The sequence below is a fragment of the Littorina saxatilis genome, linkage group LG12 (genome assembly GCF_037325665.1).
Source record: "Littorina saxatilis isolate snail1 linkage group LG12, US_GU_Lsax_2.0, whole genome shotgun sequence".
Classification (NCBI taxonomy): Eukaryota; Metazoa; Mollusca; class Gastropoda; order Littorinimorpha; family Littorinidae; genus Littorina; species Littorina saxatilis.
In genome coordinates this window covers 9,831,453-9,852,430 of record NC_090256.1, presented here as the reverse complement: position 1 = coordinate 9,852,430, position 20,978 = coordinate 9,831,453, and the positions used below count along the sequence as shown (strand labels likewise).

At 42.3% G+C, this 20,978-nt stretch overlaps 1 protein-coding gene and 1 long non-coding RNA gene across 2 annotated transcripts in view; both read left to right on the top strand.

The window, feature by feature from the left end:
- The window catches only part of LOC138981190 (corticotropin-releasing factor receptor 2-like), a 176,596-nt gene extending 169,247 nt beyond the window's left edge, over positions 1-7,349 (top strand). Inside the window, exon 12 of the mRNA XM_070354029.1 lies at positions 7,088-7,349. Within this exon, the coding sequence (XP_070210130.1) occupies positions 7,088-7,349 (262 nt within the window). The remainder of the gene's footprint in view (positions 1-7,087) is intronic.
- The window catches only part of LOC138981220 (uncharacterized), a 357,841-nt gene that overhangs the window by 210,430 nt on the left and 126,433 nt on the right, over positions 1-20,978 (top strand). The gene's annotated exons all lie outside the window — the stretch shown is intronic.

The following is a 20,978-nucleotide window of genomic DNA, read 5'->3' as shown; positions in this document are numbered from 1 at the left end:
CCCACAGCTTTAAAGGTCCTTGTCCACATTTCTATACCGAAATCGCCATTTGACCATTAAAATGCAGAGTCTATTATCTACAATTATCAACAATACACCCCCTTTCGATCAGGAAAGACGAAGCCAGTGTAACCGTTTGAAAAATCATTGTAGTATTCCAGCGTAGCACTCATTGTAGGATAGGAAAATGCCAAGCGCAAAACTCCTCTCAAATCCCGTGCATTTCATGCGTTTAAAAAAAAGCGTGGACAGCGCTCCAGTGTCAAACTGTTGCTGCACTTGTTTGGGCGTGGCTATAAGCATAGTGACATGAATTTGATTGGTCAGTATTTTTAAGCAAAGCACATGTTCTCAGCAAACAGAAAACAAAATATTGGAAGCGTGAGTCACGCTACCCAAAAATAAAATCTTTTTTTACATATATTTTTTTTTCTATAACTTTTTTCCCCATGGTTCATTCATCATCTGACATAACTTTTTAGCGAAATCTAACCATAAGATTATGGAAAAAAAAGCAAAAATGTAGACGACCACCTTTAAAGTAGTTCCTTATATAGATCTCCCCCCCCCCCCCCCAAAAAAAAAAATCAATAATGAACTTATCTTAGAATTTTGGATGAAACTCGCTTGCAAGATGCCGGCGAGGTAATCACCAATCGAGATAATCGATTCTAAGATAAGTTCATTAGTTGTACCATAAGTGTTTGTCTGTCTGTCTACCTAAAAGACCACTGGGTCGACGTACCAGTAAATGTAACGTTTTGTTTTGTCAATAATTAAACGTTCCAATAACCTACAATTCTAAGTTGAGATAGTTTTTGTATATCCCTCCGCTTAAAAGTAGTTCCCTAGGTCTTTAACCCCACAAATGGAATAGTTCTTGCGTATCCTCCGCTTTAAGTAGTCGCTTTTGTCCTTGTGCATGTTTTGCTGACTTCCGTTTGCGTTGCAAACCTCTATACTGGCAGTGCTTTTCAAACCTCTATACTGGCAGTGCTTTTCAAACCTCTTTACTGGCAGTACTTTTCAAACCTCTTTACTGGCAGTGCTTTTCAAACCTCTTTACTGGCAGTACTTTTCAAACCTCTATACTGGCAGTGCTTTTCAAACCTCTTTACTGGCGGTGCTTTTCAAACCTCTTTACTGGCAGTGCTTTTCAAACCTCTTTACTAACAGTGCGCTAGACTGTTTCAGTCCTTGCATACTCCCCTTAGTTGTGTGTATGTTTGAATTTTGCGCATGTAAAGTGCATTTCCCAAGTGGTGGACAGCAACCTTCGTCAGTCATTTCCTTCGTAGTTGGGCACGAAACTGTTCAATTGTCCTTCATACATCTTCCGCTCTTTTGTAAATCTAAAGATCCACCCGGCCGTCACACAGCTTTGGAAATTCACTTTATCTCCTCTCTATCAAAACTAGTCTCTCTTTTTGGTCATTCTTGATCAGGGTGCTAGATGTTTTGCAAACCGCTTTCTACCAGTCTCAGTTTCAGACAATTTTCCGGCGTCCGATTGGAACGATCCTTCTCGTGTAATTTTTAAACATTTACAATAACTGTAAACAGTTAAACTTATCGTGCGTGTCTAACAAAGAGCGTGTTTGTATGTCGTTCTGTCTCTTTTCGTCCCTGTTTCTGTTTCTGTGTATTTTTTTCTGTAGCCTCAAATCATCAAAACAAAAAGATGTCTTATCAAAACTTAACGGGCAGATGGCAGTATGCATTTTCGCATTGCAAGGGAGGTAACCGAGCTTTGAATGGAAAATATCTCAAAACTAAATTACCTCCCATTCGGTGTCGTTTTGTAAGCCTTTTACAAATGAACCCGGACGGTGCGTGTGTGTGTGTGTGCGTGCGTGCGTGCGTGCGTACTTGCGTGTGTGTGTATGTGTGTGAGAGAGAGGAACAGAGTTGCTGGGAGGCGGGGGTGGCAAGCAGATCGGGTGAGGACGGTACTTCCGGTACTTTCGTGAGAAATGAACTTGATATTGAATAGTGTTTAAACATTCTCGTAAATCACAACTGGTCTGTCCTGGTCTGTGTGTGGAACAAGAGCATCCTTCCACTTGGTCACATTGCAATAATCAAAAGCTTAACTGGTCTGTCCTGGTCTGTGTGTGGAACAAGAGCATCCTTCCACTTGGTCGCATAGCAAGAATCAAAAGCTTATCTGCTTTCTGCATATGGATAGTAAAAAGGTTTGGCTGAATTGATTTCGTAACTGTCATCAGAGTTAACCTGAAAAAATACATTCTGGGAGAGGGGGGTGGGGGGGGGGGGGGGGGGGAATCCCCCGCTCTACACAGAAAGCAGTCGGACAATTGATGTGTGTATGCCACGGACACGCAGGGTGCTCTTATCTTTTTTTTGTTTTTTTTGTGGGTTTTTTGTTGATATATCTCTTGTATATTTGTTCACGATCAGCATAGTTCTCAACAACAACAACACAATTAGAAGAAGACAAAAATCAAAACTTGACTAAATGTAAAAAGACATAAAAATATTTTCTTATCTTACCGTAAAGGCACTGACAGTCCTTTCCGTGAAGACAGTTAGGCTCACCATCTCAGATCTCGTTTGGCTTTTACATTGCATTAGAACATTCATCCACGTGGATACACACCACAACTCAACATCATGACGGCTTCCTGTGCAGAGTGACATACATTTTTTATGGAATAATTTCACAAAAAGCCACTTGTGTCTGTTAGGCAAAAAACTAAAAAAAAGTCTGTTTACGGTAACATAGGCAACAAAAAAATAGGGTCGGTAGGTCGGGATTTTTTTTCCCCCAAAAAAACATATTTTTAAGTTATTTTGCCAAAAAACAACCACAATTTTTTTTTTTTCAAATAAAAAAAAAGTCTAGGGTCGCGCGAAAAAAAATAGAGTCGATCGGGATACCGTAAACAGATTTTTACACCCCCGGTATAGGGGTGTGTATAGGTTTCGGTCGATGTGTTTGTTTGATTGTTTGTTTGTGTGTGTGTTTGTGTTCGCATATAGATCTCAAGAATGAACAGGTTCTTTACATTCCTGAGACGGTCCTTACAAAAATTGGGACCAGTCAAACACACGGTTAGGGAGTTATTGGTGGATTAAAATTATACAAGGACTTATAGAGGGACATCTTAATGGTCAAAGGGAAATAACCATTCTCACTCAGTCACTGCCACCAACTGAGAAGGTTATTTCCCTTTGACGGGGGTGTTTTTCCAACCTCGGAGGAATTTCTTGTTTATATCGGAAGGACTGTTCCTTTCAAGTCTGGATAAATCTGTGATCGCTTTCTTGATCGTTTACATAGAGAGGGAGGTATCTCTACATAGAGAGGGAGGTATCTTTACATAGAGAAGGAGGTATCTTTACATTCCTCTTGCCCATGCTTGCTTTGCAAAATGCTTCTGTGTATTTGCAATATAATGAATTTATAATAATGTTCTTTTTCTGTTTCGTTGTTATAGGGGAAAGCATTAATGGATACTCCGTTACAAAGGTAAAGCTTTGTTGTCCTTTGCAGAACAGAGAAGTGCAAAACTTCAGTAAACATTGTGTTCAGTCAGGAATGTAACAAAACGTACATGTCGTAACCACATACTAATTTACTAACTTACAGCATGGGTATCGACAGTTAGTTTCTTAACATTTATTTAAAACTTCATCTCACATTTTTTGTTTTCATACATTTTTGTACAGGTCTCTCTGAGAAAGGCTCTATCATAATAACAATATATATTTTTAGTTGGATTGTATGTTGTGACTTTTGAACATTAATTTTGGTATTGTACCACATGAAAACAGATGTTATAATTATGTGAAATGTTTAACATGATATTTACTTTGATGACGTTTACAACAGGGTTTTATTTTATTCCTGTGATAATTAATAGTAATGGTAATGTTGTTTTAACAGTAACACTTTGTTCGTCCAACGATTTGTCACAACATTTATGTTGTTGTCGTTTAATTACCACAGAAACTTATCAGAACAGAATTGACATCGACCAAGAGTCACGAAAACATTTAAAAATAAGGACGATTTTCAATACTTCTTCCATTTGAACCCTTAAAGCGTAACAAGCGGAAAATGATTTGTTCGGCATTTTATACGTTGAGGGTTTCATGAATGAAATGTTTCATCATTGTTTCATCAACGTTTCATCATTTTGTCATCAACATTTCATCATTTTTTTCCATCAATGTTTCATCAATTTTTTTCCTCATTTTGTGTTTCATGTTTGCGACATGTTTTGTTTCAGTTTCGTTGAGGGACAGTCTCTCTCCTCTCATTCCCACCACTCACGTTAGTATCACAGCGACTGCCTTGTACTACTAACCTGCCCTTACTTTTGTCACCTTGTTTATTTATTTATTTATTAAGGAGATTTCTATAGCGCATAACTAAAAGCACTATGCGCTTTACAATATCACTAGGTATAAGCACACGCAAACATACTCTGATTAAATATTGTTGCGTTAAAGATACCTGCCTTTCCCGTGTGAACCGTCTTGTAAATCACCTTGGCTTTCAATTGAAGTAAGAGCATTCATCCTTCCATTCGGTCACATAACACCCAAAACTCTACTGTCTGGCTGCAGAGTGAGAATCTCTTACTCAATTTATTTTGGAACTGTGTGATCTGACAATATGATTGTGTGAATTTTGAAACTGTACACGTCCATAAATCTGCGAGATTGGTCAGTAGCGAAGTCCCACTATGGACATGACAAAGTCAGTCTGTTGATGGTTTTTTTAATGTCGAAGTGGAAGGATCCCTTTTCACATGTAAACGTAAAGACCAATCTGTTGCGGTTTACAAGCTCGTATACATGAAAAAGAAGGTATCTTAAATTACATTGCTACGTATAGTGCGTTTGTAATCTACTGTGCCATCATATTCGCCCTTTTGTCTTGATTTCGGATTTTTGGTTGTCTTGTGTCAAAGAGGAACAAACAGCTGAAAAAAATTCCTAATTTTCTTTTATCAAAGAGTATGAATTAATGACGTGACCTTACTCCTGCTCCTGTTCATTTCTTTTTTGTGCTCAAAGATTTCAACTGTAAACCGGAAGGTAACCATATTCCCCATGTTGCCGTTTTAAAATCTTGCAGTGTTTTAATCAAACATCAAAGTTTTTTTTCGGAGGAAACATGCTGGGTATTTTCGTGTTTCTATAACCCACCGAACTCTGACATGGATTACAGGATCTTTTCCGTGCGCACTTGGTCTTGTGCTTGCGTGTACAGACGAAGGGGGATAAGCCACTAGCAGGTCTGCACATAACTTGACCTGGGAGATCAGAAAAATCTCAACACTTATAATTAACCCACCAGGCGGCCGCGGCCGGGATTCGAACCCTCGACCTTCTGATTAAGAGGCCGACGTCTTACCACCCCGCCACAGCGCCCGTCACTAGCATAACTAAAACACAAAAGTAAACAAGAAACGTCAGGCGGAGAAGTAGGGCAACCAAATTGATTCATAAACGTTTGGACAGTAGAAATACTTTCAACAGACAAAAAATGCAAAAGCTCAAATTCACAAGAAACAAATAAACAAATGTTACCTGAGGGAAACCCTGTCAAAAGACGTTTGGCAATATTAGTGACCCTCCACGACGGAATGAGTCGCATGTCACCTTTGCATGATTTTCATATGTTTACATTTTCCTAAATAGTTGTTTATTCTCTATCCAGTGGTGAAAACCGTTTTAGTAAAGAGCAATAAAAACTGTTTGAGTTATAAGCCTGTGACTAAGGTGACCCTCACACTGTTACCAGACACTCCCCGCGCAGAACCGCGCGAGGTGACATGCGACTCATTTCGTGGTGGAGGGTCACAGTTGACAAAAGAACAATTCGATGGTCAACATTGATTGCAATCAAACTATACCGATCATATCAAGGGCAAGTGATATTAGGACGAGTTGGATGCATGCTTGTAGAAGTTTTTCTTTAATGAAATCATCTGTATAGAACCTGTATGTTTATGTGGGTTGTCACTCGGCAGAATAGAGACTTAGTGTATAGCATTAGTGTGGTTATTAATATGATGTGGTTGTGTACATACATACTAATGAATCATAGTTGTGAGTCTATTACGAAATGGTTCATATGTGTGAAGACCTCAGCCTTATGTGATGAACATGAGTTTGTCGTTTTAGGTCAATCTATTTCTTCTTTTAGATTTGAAGTTGACTCAACGTTATCCAAATAATAATGATATGTGTCAAAGTTTTCTCATAAAACTATGCCTTTAGTCCCTTCCTGTGATGTGCTGGTGCACCTTTTTTCCTCCATTGTCTTCCTTAGTCTTAAATGGACGTATATGTTGCCTTTTCGGTTTCAGTTATTGGTATTTAGTAGTGCTTTATGTCCACATGTACGTGTGCGTGCTTTATTCAAACTTTAAAGTAAAAGTTGGTTGCAAAGCGTGTTCAAAAACTTCTAGTTTTTTTTTCTTCTACAGAGTCTGTGTGTTGGTTGAGCTGCGCTTCTTTGTAATTTGTGTCTAAAGGCTATTCTATTGATTGGTATTTAGGTTGAAAAAACGTATGTGAAGGAGTAGTTGAATGCATTATTATACTGCAATTGTTCTTAAAATAGAATGATAATAAACGTGTTACAAAGTATTGTGCATACAGTCATGGTATATATATAGCAGTTATAGGCGGATACGCTTCAGTCTTTTGGATTCAGGAGGAGATTGTCTTTCTCGTATTGCCTAGGATGCTTGCTAAGAGAATGACCTCACATAACTTTAAGTCATGCCTGTCTTGTGGTATTTTTGTCGTCGCTTTCTTCCATTTCTGCTTTCTCTTATCTTATCTATCTAATTTTATCTTACAACAACATAAACAAAAGATTTCTAAAATGCTGGGCACCAGTGACAAATACATCATGTAAGATGACCTGTAGTTGGCACCTAAATAATTCTTCACTCTTGTTTTCTCAGACTGCAACTGGGTTATTTTATCTTACAACAACAAAAATGACAGATTTCTGAAATGCTGGGCACCAGTAACAAATACAGCACGTAAGCTGACCTTTAGTTGGCACCTAACTAATTCTTCACTCTTGTGTTCACAGACTGCAGCCAACAAGGAGACAAAGAGCAGCAGTTCATGAACGCCGCCCCAAACAGCTGCGTCACTTCCGGCCCCCAGAAGACATCCAGCCGAGCGGAGAGGACGACCCGAGTGTCGTGGAAAGCCAACAAGCTGACGTCACCAGCGCCGTGTGCTCACAGACCGCCAGTAACGGCTGCCAAACTGTGCTTGTCCTCCAGCAACCCGCCACCCCCCACCAGCAGCAAGCTGTCACCTGTTACCAGGCCGTGAACGGCACCTGACCTCACAGGGCTGCTATAAGCTGTTATCTGCTGCGGGAGGTTGTCATCCGGTAGTCTCCAGGTTTAGAGGCTATAGGCTGTAGCAGGGCTAATCTGCTCGTAGGCTGCAGGAGTATCTGATCAACAGAGGTTGTTGGTGTCTGCTGTGCAATTTTGTCTAAGAAGTGACATCTTTTGCATGTAAGGTATTGTATTATCGGCACCTAACCTTGAGGCCTAGTCTACTGCTAGGCTGAAGGAGTACCTTATCAGCGGAGGTTGTTGATATCTGCTGCGCTAGTTTGTCTACAAACATGTGAGGTTTTGAGGTATCAGGACATTCGTTAGTCTCTGGGTGACTCTACTACTAAGTCTAAGATGCAGGAGTGCCTTATCAACAGAGGTTGTTGGTGTCTGCTGTGTGATTTTTTTCTACGAAGTGGCATCTAGCTGCTACACGTGAGGTATTAAGCCTAAGTCTTGCATTATCGGCACCTAACCTTGGGGGCTACTCTACAGTACTGCGAGGCTGCAGGAGTAATTGATCAGTGGAGGTTGTTGATGTCTGCTGCGCTAGTTTGTCTGCAAACGTGTGAGGTGTTGAGGTATCAGGACATTCGTTAATCTCGGAGTTACTTTTCTGCTTAAATGCAGGAGTACCTAATAAACAGAGGTGTCTGGTGTCTCCTAAGCGATTTTTTCTACGAACTGGCATCTGCTACATGTGAGGTATTGAGCCTATGGCTTGCATTATTGGCACCTAACCTTGGGGGCTACTCTACTGCGAGGCTGCAGGAGCACTCGATTTTCCGGTGCGTTATATGCGATTTTGTCTTCAATGTGGGATCTATAGCACATGTCAGGTGTTGAGGCTATGCGTTGCAGCAGGCCATTATTGGCATCTGACCGAGAAAGCTACTCTACTGGTAGGCTGTATGATAAACTGACAACCGAGGTTACTGGTATCTGTTGCAGGAGTTTGTCATCTGGTAGTCTCCAAGTGTTGAGGCTATTGGTCGAGAAGACACCCCTCCAAGGGCGGTACTGACATTTGCTGTATAAACTACCCTCTGTACAGTGTTAGTGAAGGCTGTGTTGAGGCTGTGTTTGGTACTAAACCTATGCTATCTGCTGGACGAGCTTGTCTTCAACTCTCGTGGCTGTGTCCTTCGGTGTCATCACTGGCAGGTCTGTAGGCAGGGTTTTAAAGACACCTGAATATAGGGGCTGTTGCACTGGTAATCTGAGTGACAACCTGACCACCAAGGACTGTAACGCCTGCTTGCAGAATTTCGAACGGAAAGTCTTCTGGAGTGGTCAGCATCTGGTCACTCCAGGCGTGAAAGCGATAGACGACATTTGACTACTCTTGGATACCCTGAGAAATATACGGTTTCCTTTTGAAACACTCCAGGCGTGAGAACGACCTTTTAGCACGACATCTGACTACTCCTGGATACCCTGAGAAATATACGGTTTCCTTTTGAAACACTCCAGGCGTGATAACGACCTTTTAGCACGAATAGATGACATCTGACTGCTTCACGGATACATTGCAGGAGAAATATACGGTTTCATTTTGATACACTACAGGTGTGTGATGTGTTGTGAGTAGCGCCCAAGTCCATCAAAGGCACCTGATCTCAGCTAGTACTGTATATTGATAGGCTGAAAGAGTGCCTGACGGGGCGGGGATATAGCTCAGTTGGTAGCGCGCTGGATTTGTATTCAGTTGGCCGCTGTCAGCGCGAGTTCGATCCCAGGTTCGGCGGAAATTTATTTCACAGAGTCAACTTTGTGTGCAGACTCTCTTCGGTGTCCGAACCACCCCCCGTGTATACTACATTGGGTGTGCACGTTAAAGATCCCACGATTGACAAAAGGGTCTTTCCTGGCAAAATTGCTTAGGCACAGTTAATAATTGTCTACCATACCCGTGTGACTTGGAATAAGGCCGTGAAAGGTAAATATGCGCCGACATGGCTGCAATCTACTGGCCGTATAAAATTTCATCTCACACGGCATCACTGCAGAGCGCCTAGAACTGTACCCACGGAATATGCGCGATATAAGCCTCATTGATTGATTGATTGATTGACATGTGAGCTTTTTGTGGTGCCTCTGTAAGCGACCTTTTATATGGTGTGTCGTCCAGCATACTCCAGATATGAAGACTTGCAGGTGCAATTGTGAACAACAGAGCCTCAGTCAATGGCTCCTGACTCGGAGGACTACTGTACTGGTGGACTGTAGGAGCTATCTAAGGTGTGTCATCTCGTACAATACAGGTTTTGAGGATATGCCTTGCAGCAAGTCATTAATGGCATAAGATCTCCAAATGCTAATGCTAGGTAAGCTGCATGAATATCTGACCACATTATCCACTGTGCGACTTGTCTACGAGGTATTAACTGTGATGAGTTCTATCTGGGACTCGTTGTCTAGTTGTGAATGCTTCGTTTAATAGAGCAGGGTATCCGTGGCATATGGCTTCAGAGGTCAATATAAAGTGTTATTTGCAGTATGACTACCCGATCATAAAGTCCTCTGCATGAGTTTCTTACGTCGTGTCATCTTTGTTGAAGCCATCAAGCTGTGAAGGCTACGTTGTATAGAGCAGGGCATATAATGGTGTCTCATTTTTTTAACATCCTGAGCTGGTAACTTACAGCAAAAGGTCGTATATACCCTGGCTTTGAATGATATTGATAGTGTATAGTGCACAATGCTAAGAATAGCCTTGATCCACTGTGGCGGCTGATGCATGCTGTACGAGTTGTCTGGGTTTATTCATCAGGTGTAAAGGCTACGCTGTAGATGTGCGTGTCTGACAGGTCCAGTGACATGCTCCTGGAGAAATGTACATTTTAACATCGGGTACGATTCACGTAGAGCCCACGGCCAACAATGTGTTGTGCCTAACGTTTTTGGTTTAGATCTGGTATACTCCAATTGTAATGTATGCCATGAATGCCAGTTCTGCACGGAAAAGCTAAAGCTCATGATTTGATCATCCAAACCATAACATGTATATGACTACAGAGGAATATTGTATTACAAACGAGCAACCAGTTTATTAACTGGTAAACTGCATATGCCATGCAGGTCTGCTGTCAGCAGCACGCACAGTGCCCATGCCACAAGACCATCGAAAGGAGAGTGACAGCTTCAGTGATGTTCTGGACCTCCATCCAGCACCCAGCGCGTCCATTGTACCATAGACCAAATAGCCTGGACCGCCAACTCGTCACGTGACCCTTCGAGGTTACGACTCTCGACTTTCAGGGGCGCGTCGCGTCCGGTTTGAAAGCCAGCGATTCGAAGACAGTGAAAAGAAAGCACGCTCCAGTTATTTGTGACAATGGGAGGTGACAATGAACTGGATTTTCCAAAACTCCAAACTAAACTTAACAAAACTCATCGAAAAACATGTTCCATATGCACTTTTGCTGAGTTTATTTTAGCATTTTCAGAACTTACCTCGGCAACTTCGTCCATGTTTACAATCGACACCGGATATCACGTCCCCCTGATTTCTGAAAGGCTTGTAAGCGTAGGTTCCTAAATGCGAGAGGCCGCTACCTCGTAATAGAGAGAAAGAGCGGAGAGAGAGCTAGTTGGCGGTCCAGGATAAATGGTCTATGATTGTACGTACAATCTAGAGTCGGACATCCTATCTACTGTTCTTTCTTTTGATACTCTGTGGATGTCATCTACAGTTAAGCACGCAGTGATGGTCCACTGTACGTGTAATCTAGAGTCGGACGCCCTATCTACAGTTGTCATCTACAGTTAAGCACGCAGTGTTGGTCCACTATACGTGTAATCTAGAGTCGGACGTCCTATCTACAGTTGTCATCTACAGTTAAGCACGCAGTGTTGGTCCACTATACGTGTAATCTAGAGTCGGACGTCCTATCTACTGTTGTCATCTACAGTTAAGCACGCAGTGTTGGTCCACTATACGTGTAATCTAGAGTCGGACGCCCTATCTAGTTGTCATCTACAGTTAAGCACGCAGTGTTGGTCCACTATACGTGTAATCTAGAGTCGGACGTCCTATCTACTGTTGTCATCTACAGTTAAGCACGCAGTGTTGGTCCACTATACGTGTAATCTAGAGTCGGACGTCCTATCTACTGTTGTCATCTACAGTTAAGCACGCAGTGTTGGTCCACTATACGTGTAATCTAGAGTCGGACGCCCTATCTAGTTGTCATCTACAGTTAAGCACGCAGTGATGGTCCACTATACGTGTAATCTAGAGTCGGACGCCCTATCTAGTTGTCATCTACAGTTAAGCACGCAGTGTTGGTCCACCATACGTGTAATCTAGAGTCGGACGTCCTATCTACAGTTCTACATTTAAGCACGCAGTGATGGTCCACTATACGTGTAATCTAGAGTCGGACGTCCTATCTAGTTGTCATCTACAGTTAAGCACGCAGTGTTGGTCCACTATACGTGTAATCTAGAGTCGGACGTCCTATCTACAGTTGTCATCTACAGTTAAGCACGCAGTGTTGGTCCACTATACGTGTAATCTGGAGTCGGACGCCCTATCTACAGTTGTCATCTACAGTTGTCATCTACAGTTAAGCACGCAGTGTTGGTCCACTATACGTGTAATCTAGAGTCGGACGTCCTATCTACAGTTGTCATCTACAGTTAAGCACGCAGTGTTGGTCCACTATACGTGTAATCTGGAGTCGGACGCCCTATCTACAGTTGTCATCTACAGTTAAGCACGCAGTGATGGTCCACTATACGTGTAATCTGGAGTCGGACGCCCTATCTACAGTTGTCATCTACAGTTAAGCACGCAGTGATGGTCCACTATACGTGTAATCTAGAGTCGGACGCCCTATCTAGTTGTCATCTACAGTTAAGCACGCAGTGTTGGTCCACTGTACGTGTAATCTGGAGTCGGACGCCCTATCTAGTGTTGCCATCTCCAGTTAAGCACGCAGTGATGGTCCACTATACGTGTAATCTAGAGTCGGACGCCCTATCTAGTTGTCATCTACAGTTAAGCACGCAGTGATGGTCCACTGTACGTGTAATCTGGAGTCGGACGCCCTATCTAGTTGTCATCTACAGTTAAGCACGCAGTGATGGTCCACTATACGTGTAATCTAGAGTCGGACGTCCTATCTACAGTTCAACATTTAAGCACGCAGTGATGGTCCACTATACGTGTAATCTAGAGTCGGACGCCCTATCTAGTTGTCATCTACAGTTAAGCACGCAGTGATGGTCCACTATACGTGTAATCTAGAGTCGGACGTCCTATCTACAGTTCTACATTTAAGCACGCAGTGATGGTCCACTATACGTGTAATCTAGAGTCGGACGTCCTATCTACTGTTGTCATCTACAGTTAAGCTCGCAGTGTTGGTCCACTATACGTGTAATCTAGAGTCGGACGTCCTATCTACAGTTGTCATCTACAGTTAAGCACGCAGTGTTGGTCCACTATACGTGTAATCTAGAGTCGGACGTCCTATCTACTGTTGTCATCTACAGATAAGCACGCAGTGTTGGTCCACTATACGTGTAATCTAGAGTCGGACGTCCTATCTACAGTTGTCATCTACAGTTAAGCTCGCAGTGTTGGTCCACTATACGTGTAATCTAGAGTCGGACGTCCTATCTACTGCTGTTCCTCTGGTACACTACAGTTGTCGTCTATGGCATTGCACAAAGTGATATAACACTATGAGTGCAAGCCTATACCAGGTCTTGAAAGACACTTAACTTAACAAATGACACAAATAATTCACGAACAGCTTACGAGAATTTCTCTCATCCGACTTGCCGCAAGTAGGGCTGTAGTAAGGTAGGAACCTTAACTGTGTGATAGAGTGAGTTGAAACCGATTGTCATTTTCTCGGCTAATTCGAGTCAAGCTGGTCTTGATGCTCTTCCAGTATGGGACCCGGCCTTTTAAACACGCAAACTTGATGTAAAATTCCTGGTAAGGCAGTTGACTTTCGTGAAATCTATTGTGGTAGACAACAACCGGCTGATTACCTGGCAAATACTGCTGTTGCTGTTGTAGCTGAGTGCACTGTACAGTGCCCCCCGCGGGTTAGGGGGAAGAATTTACCCGATGCTCCCCAGCATGTCGTAAGAGGCGACTAACGGATTTTGTTTCTCCTTTTACCCTTGTTAAGTGTTTCTTGTATAGAATATAGTCAATTTTTGTGAAGATTTTAGTCAAGCAGTTTGTAAGAAATGTTAAGTCATTTGTACTGGAAACTTGCATTCTCCCAGTAAGGTCATATATTGTACTACGTTGCAAGCCCCTGGAGCAAATTTTTGTTAGTGCTTTTGTGAACAAGAAACAATTGACAAGTGACTCTCTCCCATCTTCCCCCTTTCCCCGTCGCGATATAACCCTTCTTGGTTGAAAACGACGTTAAACACCAAATAAAGAAAGGAAAGAAAGAATCCCTTTCACGACAGACGCATAAGCGATGTCAGGACACGTTTGGCTGGTCCCAATGGTGTCCTTTCGTCACAGGTAATACCACGCCGCGAGGTACATGACTATACACTTGGTGATGACAATGAGTAACATCAAAAGAACTGGAAGTGTCTTTCAGATTGGTGGACAGTGTCGAGGGGAGACACGCTACTGACCAAATGTTGTGTACATATACTTTATCATTGATGTGTGTTGCCCACAAAACTGATTAGTTCTATGTGAATGCGTGTGTCAGCGTGTGTGTTGCAGTTTTGAAATTTAGACTGGCGTTTTACCGTTTTACGGTAGTACCAGCAAATAGAACGATTCACCTGATTACAGTTGTCTGCCAAATATTCTGCTCCCTCCAAATGCCGCGCCCCCATGGTCTGCACAGACTCATGATCAATGACTACATTTATAGTGGACATTCATTGGTGGCAAAGGCAAGTCTTCAATTGTTCATCGCTCTTTGACTTTGTTTATTGAAATAAAAACTGCCCAGGTTTTTGGTTTTTGAGAGCTATTTCAAATTTTGATTCAGTACTGTTTTAGGTACAGGTAATACCTTCCTTTTGTGTCGTTCACGTCATTTCTTGCAAAGTAATTCATTTTTGTGTATGTTTATTTCAAACAAGAGAGACGGAGAGACGCGTCACGTCAGCAATGGAAGTACATGTACTTAGGATTTTGTAAAACTTCTGTAGCTTTTCTTTGAAGGGCAATCTTTAGACGAATTATCGCCGTGTGAATATCGTCGTCAAACTGAATGAATCTCAAAATGTTCACTGGTCTTTCAGTATGTGACGTCACTTCCGCTGGAGCGGGCAAGACTTGAGTTACCGGATATTACGTTAGGGCCTTCGGGTTGTTAATAATATGGAACCAGAGATGTATGTATGTCTCTGATGGAACCAAGTGAGCTGTGTTGGTCGAAAGCTTTATGTGATTGTTATTTCAATGTGACTGTGATTACGTGATAAAAGGCGTGTTACGTCATTAGTAGTTGCATGCATGAAGAGGCCTACCTCGTATTGCATAGTGCACAGTGGGTTTCTCAAGCAGTTGTCAGTGAAATTCTGAATTCGTTAATAATTACTACTGACTTTTTGTCATAACAGTCAGTGAGAGAAAAAGTCAGTATATGTGGAGTACCGATTTACTTTAACAATAAAATGATTGTGTTATCTGTAGTTGCCTAGTAGGCCTACCTGTGCAGCAGGTAGAGTTCACGTTTCTACTGTGAAAGAAAAGGAAGTTTTCTTCCCTTTCAATGGCGTCAGTTAATTGTCATGCATATTGAACCCTGGTGTAAAAGATACATAATTAGTGTCAGTAGTACACTTCTAAAATATGTTGTAGTATCAGTGCACCAATGAGGTTACTAAAAACGGTTTCGCCGTTTGGCCGTAAAATGTGATGTAAAGCTTGTACTGACTTAAAACGAAAAGCGCAGATAATATATCAATGACATGGAAAGTTTGTAATACACATCTTAAACATGAAAGTCGCTTATAGTTTATCAACATACCTTTTGTTTTCTTGTACGTTCAAAAATGTACAGTCTGTGCACAGCCTCAGTCTTGGGAAAAGTAATGTTGCAGGTCAGTTTGCTCAACTTCTGACGTTTCGTGCACCCTTCATCTAGCTGCATTCATACTTTCCACAGGAGGGAAGGTATCTTTAACGTAGGCCTTGCTGATGCTTTGATTTAGCTGTCAGGCTACGCTGGTGCGATTACACAACTTAAGTAGAGTAGAGTAGCCTAAATGTGATGTATTATATGCATGAAACCGTGACACAGCGAGACAATTTTCCATAAGACAGTAACTTGAATTCATATTGAGTCTCTAGCCTTGAGTCTAGAAGCAACGAGTTCTAACCTTTCCCAGCAGGAAAACTCTTTTACGTTCCATGTTCCATGAGTATCAGTAAAAAACAAACTAAAGAGACATTTTGTATTCTCCTGTGACTTGCAAGAGAGGTACATCAATAAGAAAGTTTTTGCTTTAAACGCGGCAGTTCTTCCCGCTCTCAGATCTGCCAGGATTTTACATTGGATAAAATATATTTCCACTTGAACCACACTCGTGTTGTAATAAGTCAGCTAACTTATCTATTGGCAGTAAACCTCTCTCTCTCTCTCTCTCTCTCTCTCTCTCTCTCTCTCTCTCTCTCTCTCTCTCTCTCTCTCTCCCTCCCCCCTCCCTCCATTGCACACCGGTACGACCGAACTAAGGTAATGTTAAATTACTGTTGTGCAGCGTGTTGAAAGAATACCCTATACCTCGGAGATATACCTTCACTCGGTCTCAACGACGTCACGTGACATGTTATATGGTGGAAGAGAATGCTGTCGCTTATTTTCCTTTTGAGGATGAGGGTTTAACATGGATCGGTCCCGCAGTGGGGCTCTGCGGTTATGAAATTAAAGGCCCCTCCTGTTTTTGGAACCGCAGGAGCTTTCTAGTTTGCTGTTAGGTAGATTTTTGGTTCCTCTTTCCTGTCATGCTCTCTTTTTCTTCATGAATTCTTTTCTTTTTTCTGCCTTCTTGCTCATTCACCTGTATTTTTTCCAAAAATCTCTTCTCTTGCCGCTTGTCTCGCGATTCATGTATAGTTTAATCTGTTAGTGTTCTGATGTAAGTCCAGCAGTAGATAGGTTAAGCCTATTTTAACATACTGGAAACTGGTAATCTTCCAGTAGGTATTAATTTAGTTTTACTAAAGCCTGCTGGGACACAAGTAATGGGTTAGTGCATTTGTAAACAGGAATCGCTTGACAAGTGGCCCCCTTCATCCCCCCCTTCCTCGTCCTAATATGGCTCTGCGTAGTCGGCTGGACGTTAAGCAACAAATAAACAAACAAACAAACAAACATGGATCGGGAACTTACAGGACAACCGCGGCTGTGCTTGCAAGTTTGGATAGTTCTTTCCGTGACTGAGCATCGTTTCAGTCTTACTGAACTGAGGGTGGAAAATAAGCGACAGCATTCTCTTCCACCATATAACATGTCACGTGACGTCGTTGAGACCGAGTGAAGGTATATCTCCGAGGTATAGGGTATTCTTTCAACCCGCTGCACAACAGTAATTTATTGATACCTTAGTTCGGTCGTACCGGTGTGTAATATCTCTCTCTCTCTCTCTCTCTCTCTCTCTCTCTCTCTCTCTCTCTCTCTCTCTCTCTCTCTCTCTCTCTCTCTCTCTCTCTCTCTCTCTCTCTTTCTTCTATGTCTTTTCTTTTTAGGCCTCTTCTTTTCATTCCGTCTAATACCGTTTTTGAAAAACACGAAAAAGAAGAAAGGTTAGTTTATGGGAACGTTTGATTTTTGACCAAACAAGACATTGAAGAGGACATCGACCCAACCACACACTAAATTTAGTTTCTCTGTCTTTTTGTCATCTCCTTGCTAGAGAGCGGATCAAAAACTTACTCAGATAATTTGTTTGTATTTGTTTCCTAATTATGTCTGTCCTTTATCAAGGCCATTGGGTCGATGTACTTGTGACAGTGTTTTTTTTCTTCTTACAAAAATAACCGTTCCAATAAGCAACCGGTAGCTCAGTTGGTAGAGCACTGGACTTGTGATCGAAAGGTCGCAGGTTCGAATTCGGGCCGGGACGGACACGGGTCAACTTTATGTGCAGACCCAGAGGCGGAAGCCATGTCCCACCCCGTGTCATCACAATGGCACGTAAAAGACCTTGGTCATTCTGCCATAAGTGCAGGTGGCTGAATACACCTAAACACGCAGACACCTACCTGGGTAGCGCGACTCCGTTGCTGCTAGCTTTCCACTCAGTGGGAGGAAGCGACCCGAATTTCCCAGCGATGGGACAATAAAGTAATGAGAATGAGAGAGAGAGAGAGAGAGAACCTTTCTTGTTTTACTTTGGTTTGTTGTTTATTCTAGCTTTACAACAACAAGGGGCTATCTGTTTTTGGATTTGTTTTTTAAACGTGGATATATGAGGGTCACCATGGGGGGGGGGGGGGGAGGGGGTCTGTGTACGTGTACGTTGAGGCCAAAAGTGCCATGCACGGTGATTCACGGTGCACGTTACGAAAAAGCTCCATGCACGGTGCACGCCGGACTTCAGTGCACGGTGCACGCTACGAGAATTTCCCCATTCCCAAGCACGTTACGTCCAAAAAGCCCATTCCCGGTGCACGTGGTAAAGCATCGCCCCCCTCATATATTTGCTTTGTGGTGATAACTTCGCTGTTTGTTCAATGTGGCTATATGCTAGTTCCCACGCTGACCTTTCACTGCACAGCTCATGGACAGAGATTTTGTACATCCCGTCAGTTTCACCTTGCGTATTCGCTAGAACTTTCCATGTGTTTGACAATTGTGTGCAATAACATTTTTATAGGTTTCCGGAAATTGATCTGGAAAAGAGAATGGAAAGGTGGAAAAAATACATGATATGTCACAGACCTTAATTTACTTTACTATGACTGAATATTCAGTTACTTTCATGTTCTTGTTTTTGATAATAAAACTGAATTTTTAAACGTGTGTCATCTGTGTAAGATGCAAAGTGGTGTGAAAGTGTTAAGAAGTTGTGCCGTCTATTCCTACACAATCATCCAGAGCTATCATTAACACATTACAATCAAAACTAAGAAATGACCATGTATCCAGTAAGATCGACGTTGGCTTTCAGATACAAACATACACACGCCGAGACACAAACACACACATATTCACACGCGCGCACACACAGAAGGAGAGGAGGGGGAGGTGAGATTGAGGGGGAGGTAAACACACGCGCGCACTGGCACACATTCACACTCGAACACACACACAAACTCAAGCACGCACATATAATCGTTCACGGAGGTGGGGTGGGAAGGGTAAAACTCCACAGTAAAATAAAAGGGCAGCTTTTTCACATATCCACTCCCACACCAACAAATACATTCTCCAGATGTCTGACGCGACAACCTCTGAAAATGATCATCTCTGCGAGAGTTCCGGCGCCCGAGTTATGCCCCTTGGTTCTGTTCCAGCGTAATGGTCTGCAGGAGTCTTCTTCTTGTCGTTCGCCAATGTTAAACTTGGAGTCCAGCTCTGGTAATGAAGCTGGTGGTCTTATGAAGACCCTTACAGAAAAGAAAAGTCGCTGCGACCTCGCTGCGACCTCGTTGCGAGGTCGCAGCGATCTAAACACATCGCAGCAACTAGTCGCAGCTGGTCACGGCTAGCCGCGATGTTGGCGCGAGCCTCGCAACAACATCGCGGCTAGCCGCGACCTTGGCGCGAGCCTCGCGACAACATCGCGGCTAGCCGCGACCTTGGCGCGAGCCTCGCGACAACATCGCGGCTAGCTGTGACCCTGGCGCGAGGCTCGCGACAAGAGCGCGGCTAGCTGCGACCATGGTGCAAGGCTCGCGCCAACATCGCGGGTAGCTGCGACCTTGGCGCGAGCCTCGCAACAACATCGCAGGTAGCTGCAACCTTGGCGCGAGCCTCACAACAACATCAAAGTTAGCTGCGACAATTGGCGCGAACCTCGCAACAACATCGCGGGTAGCTGCGACCTTGACGCGAGCCTCGCAGGTAGCTGCGATCTTGGCGTAAGTTTCCGAACAACATTACAGCTAGCCGCAACCTTAATGGAGGCTTTTTCAACATCATATAGAGGGGCCTGCTTATAGAGCGATTATTGTGTCTGACTCTCTAAGTGGCCCTATTTGCAAATATTCTTACCATCTTGGCACAAGAATGAGACATGGTGGCAGCAAATATTATTCAGAAACATAACACTCAGCTTGCTTCATGTTTTAAAAAACTGTATGAAATATGTTTCATATTACAAAGTAAATATTTTCTTTTGTTTTTAAGCAAAAAGTGTATTTTGGCATTAATTCTTCTGTTAAAGGGATGTATAAATCAGCAGCCCGAAATTCTTGTTTGTTTACCAACTGCCAGAGACTTTTATTCTGTAGTTTCACACAAAATGTTGTTGAAGCAAAATTCAAGGCTTAAAGGTCATCTGCATTTCTGCTTTTTTTTCAATAATCTTATGGTTAGATTTCGCTAAAAAGTTATGTCAGATGATGAATGAAGCATGGGGAAATTTTTTTATCAAAATAAAAATAAATGTAAAAAAAGTTTTTATTTTTGAGAAGTACAGTATAACACTTCCAATGTTTTGATTTCCATGTGGAGAGAGCATGTGTTTTAACTATAAATATCGACCAATCAAATTCATGTCACTATGCTGACAGCCACACCCACACAATCACAGCAACAGTTTGACACAGTGTATTAGAGCGCTGTCCACGATGTTTTGTTAAACGCACGGAATGCATGGTATTTGAGAGGACTTTTGCCCTTGGCATTTGCCAAATAAGGATATCGTACTACGCTGCATTACTTTCATGAATTTTCAATCGGTTACCCTGGCTTCGTCCTTCCTGATCGAAGGCGAGTGTATTTTTGATATTTGTAGGGAATAGCTAGACTTAGTATTTGATGCCGATTTCTGTATAAAAATGTAGACAAACACCTTTAAACTCGAGTATTATATTTTCACAAAGATGGTCGCAACCGTTTATATGGCATGTTGCATTTCCATTTAAAAATCAGGTAAAGTGTTATCTTGTGCTTCTTTAAAATTTGGGAGCTAGAAAGTACCATGGTGATGTGTTGCTAACTGCATTTAGCTTAGGGAGTTTACTATTGCCCAAGTACTCCTTCTACCCTGAGAGAAGTAGTCCTTGCTATTGCCCATTAAACTCAAAGTGTACAACCAGCCTATATTATAAAGACTTAACAGAAATGATCAGATTCAGAGCATATGACAGCACACGAATGGAAGCACTATATATAGCTTGCACACCAACAAACAAGAGAAATTTTAACTGGCAGTGTGACGATCAAACAATTCCATTAAAAAATATAGCTGGAACCCTAGCTGTTTTGCGCTTGGAGTATTCTCAAACAAATTTGGCATATATATATATTTTCAGGAAAAAAAAGGTGTACTCCATACATTTGACCGTTGCAACATTAAAAAGTTTACCAAAACATTAAACCAAATGCTTCTTTCAATGTGTAATGACAAAAGCGGTTACCATTGATCAAATGCAGAGTTGTAAAGTTGTTATAATCATTAAACCATACTCTGTATCTGTATCTGTCTGTTACGCTGCACTTGTAGAAC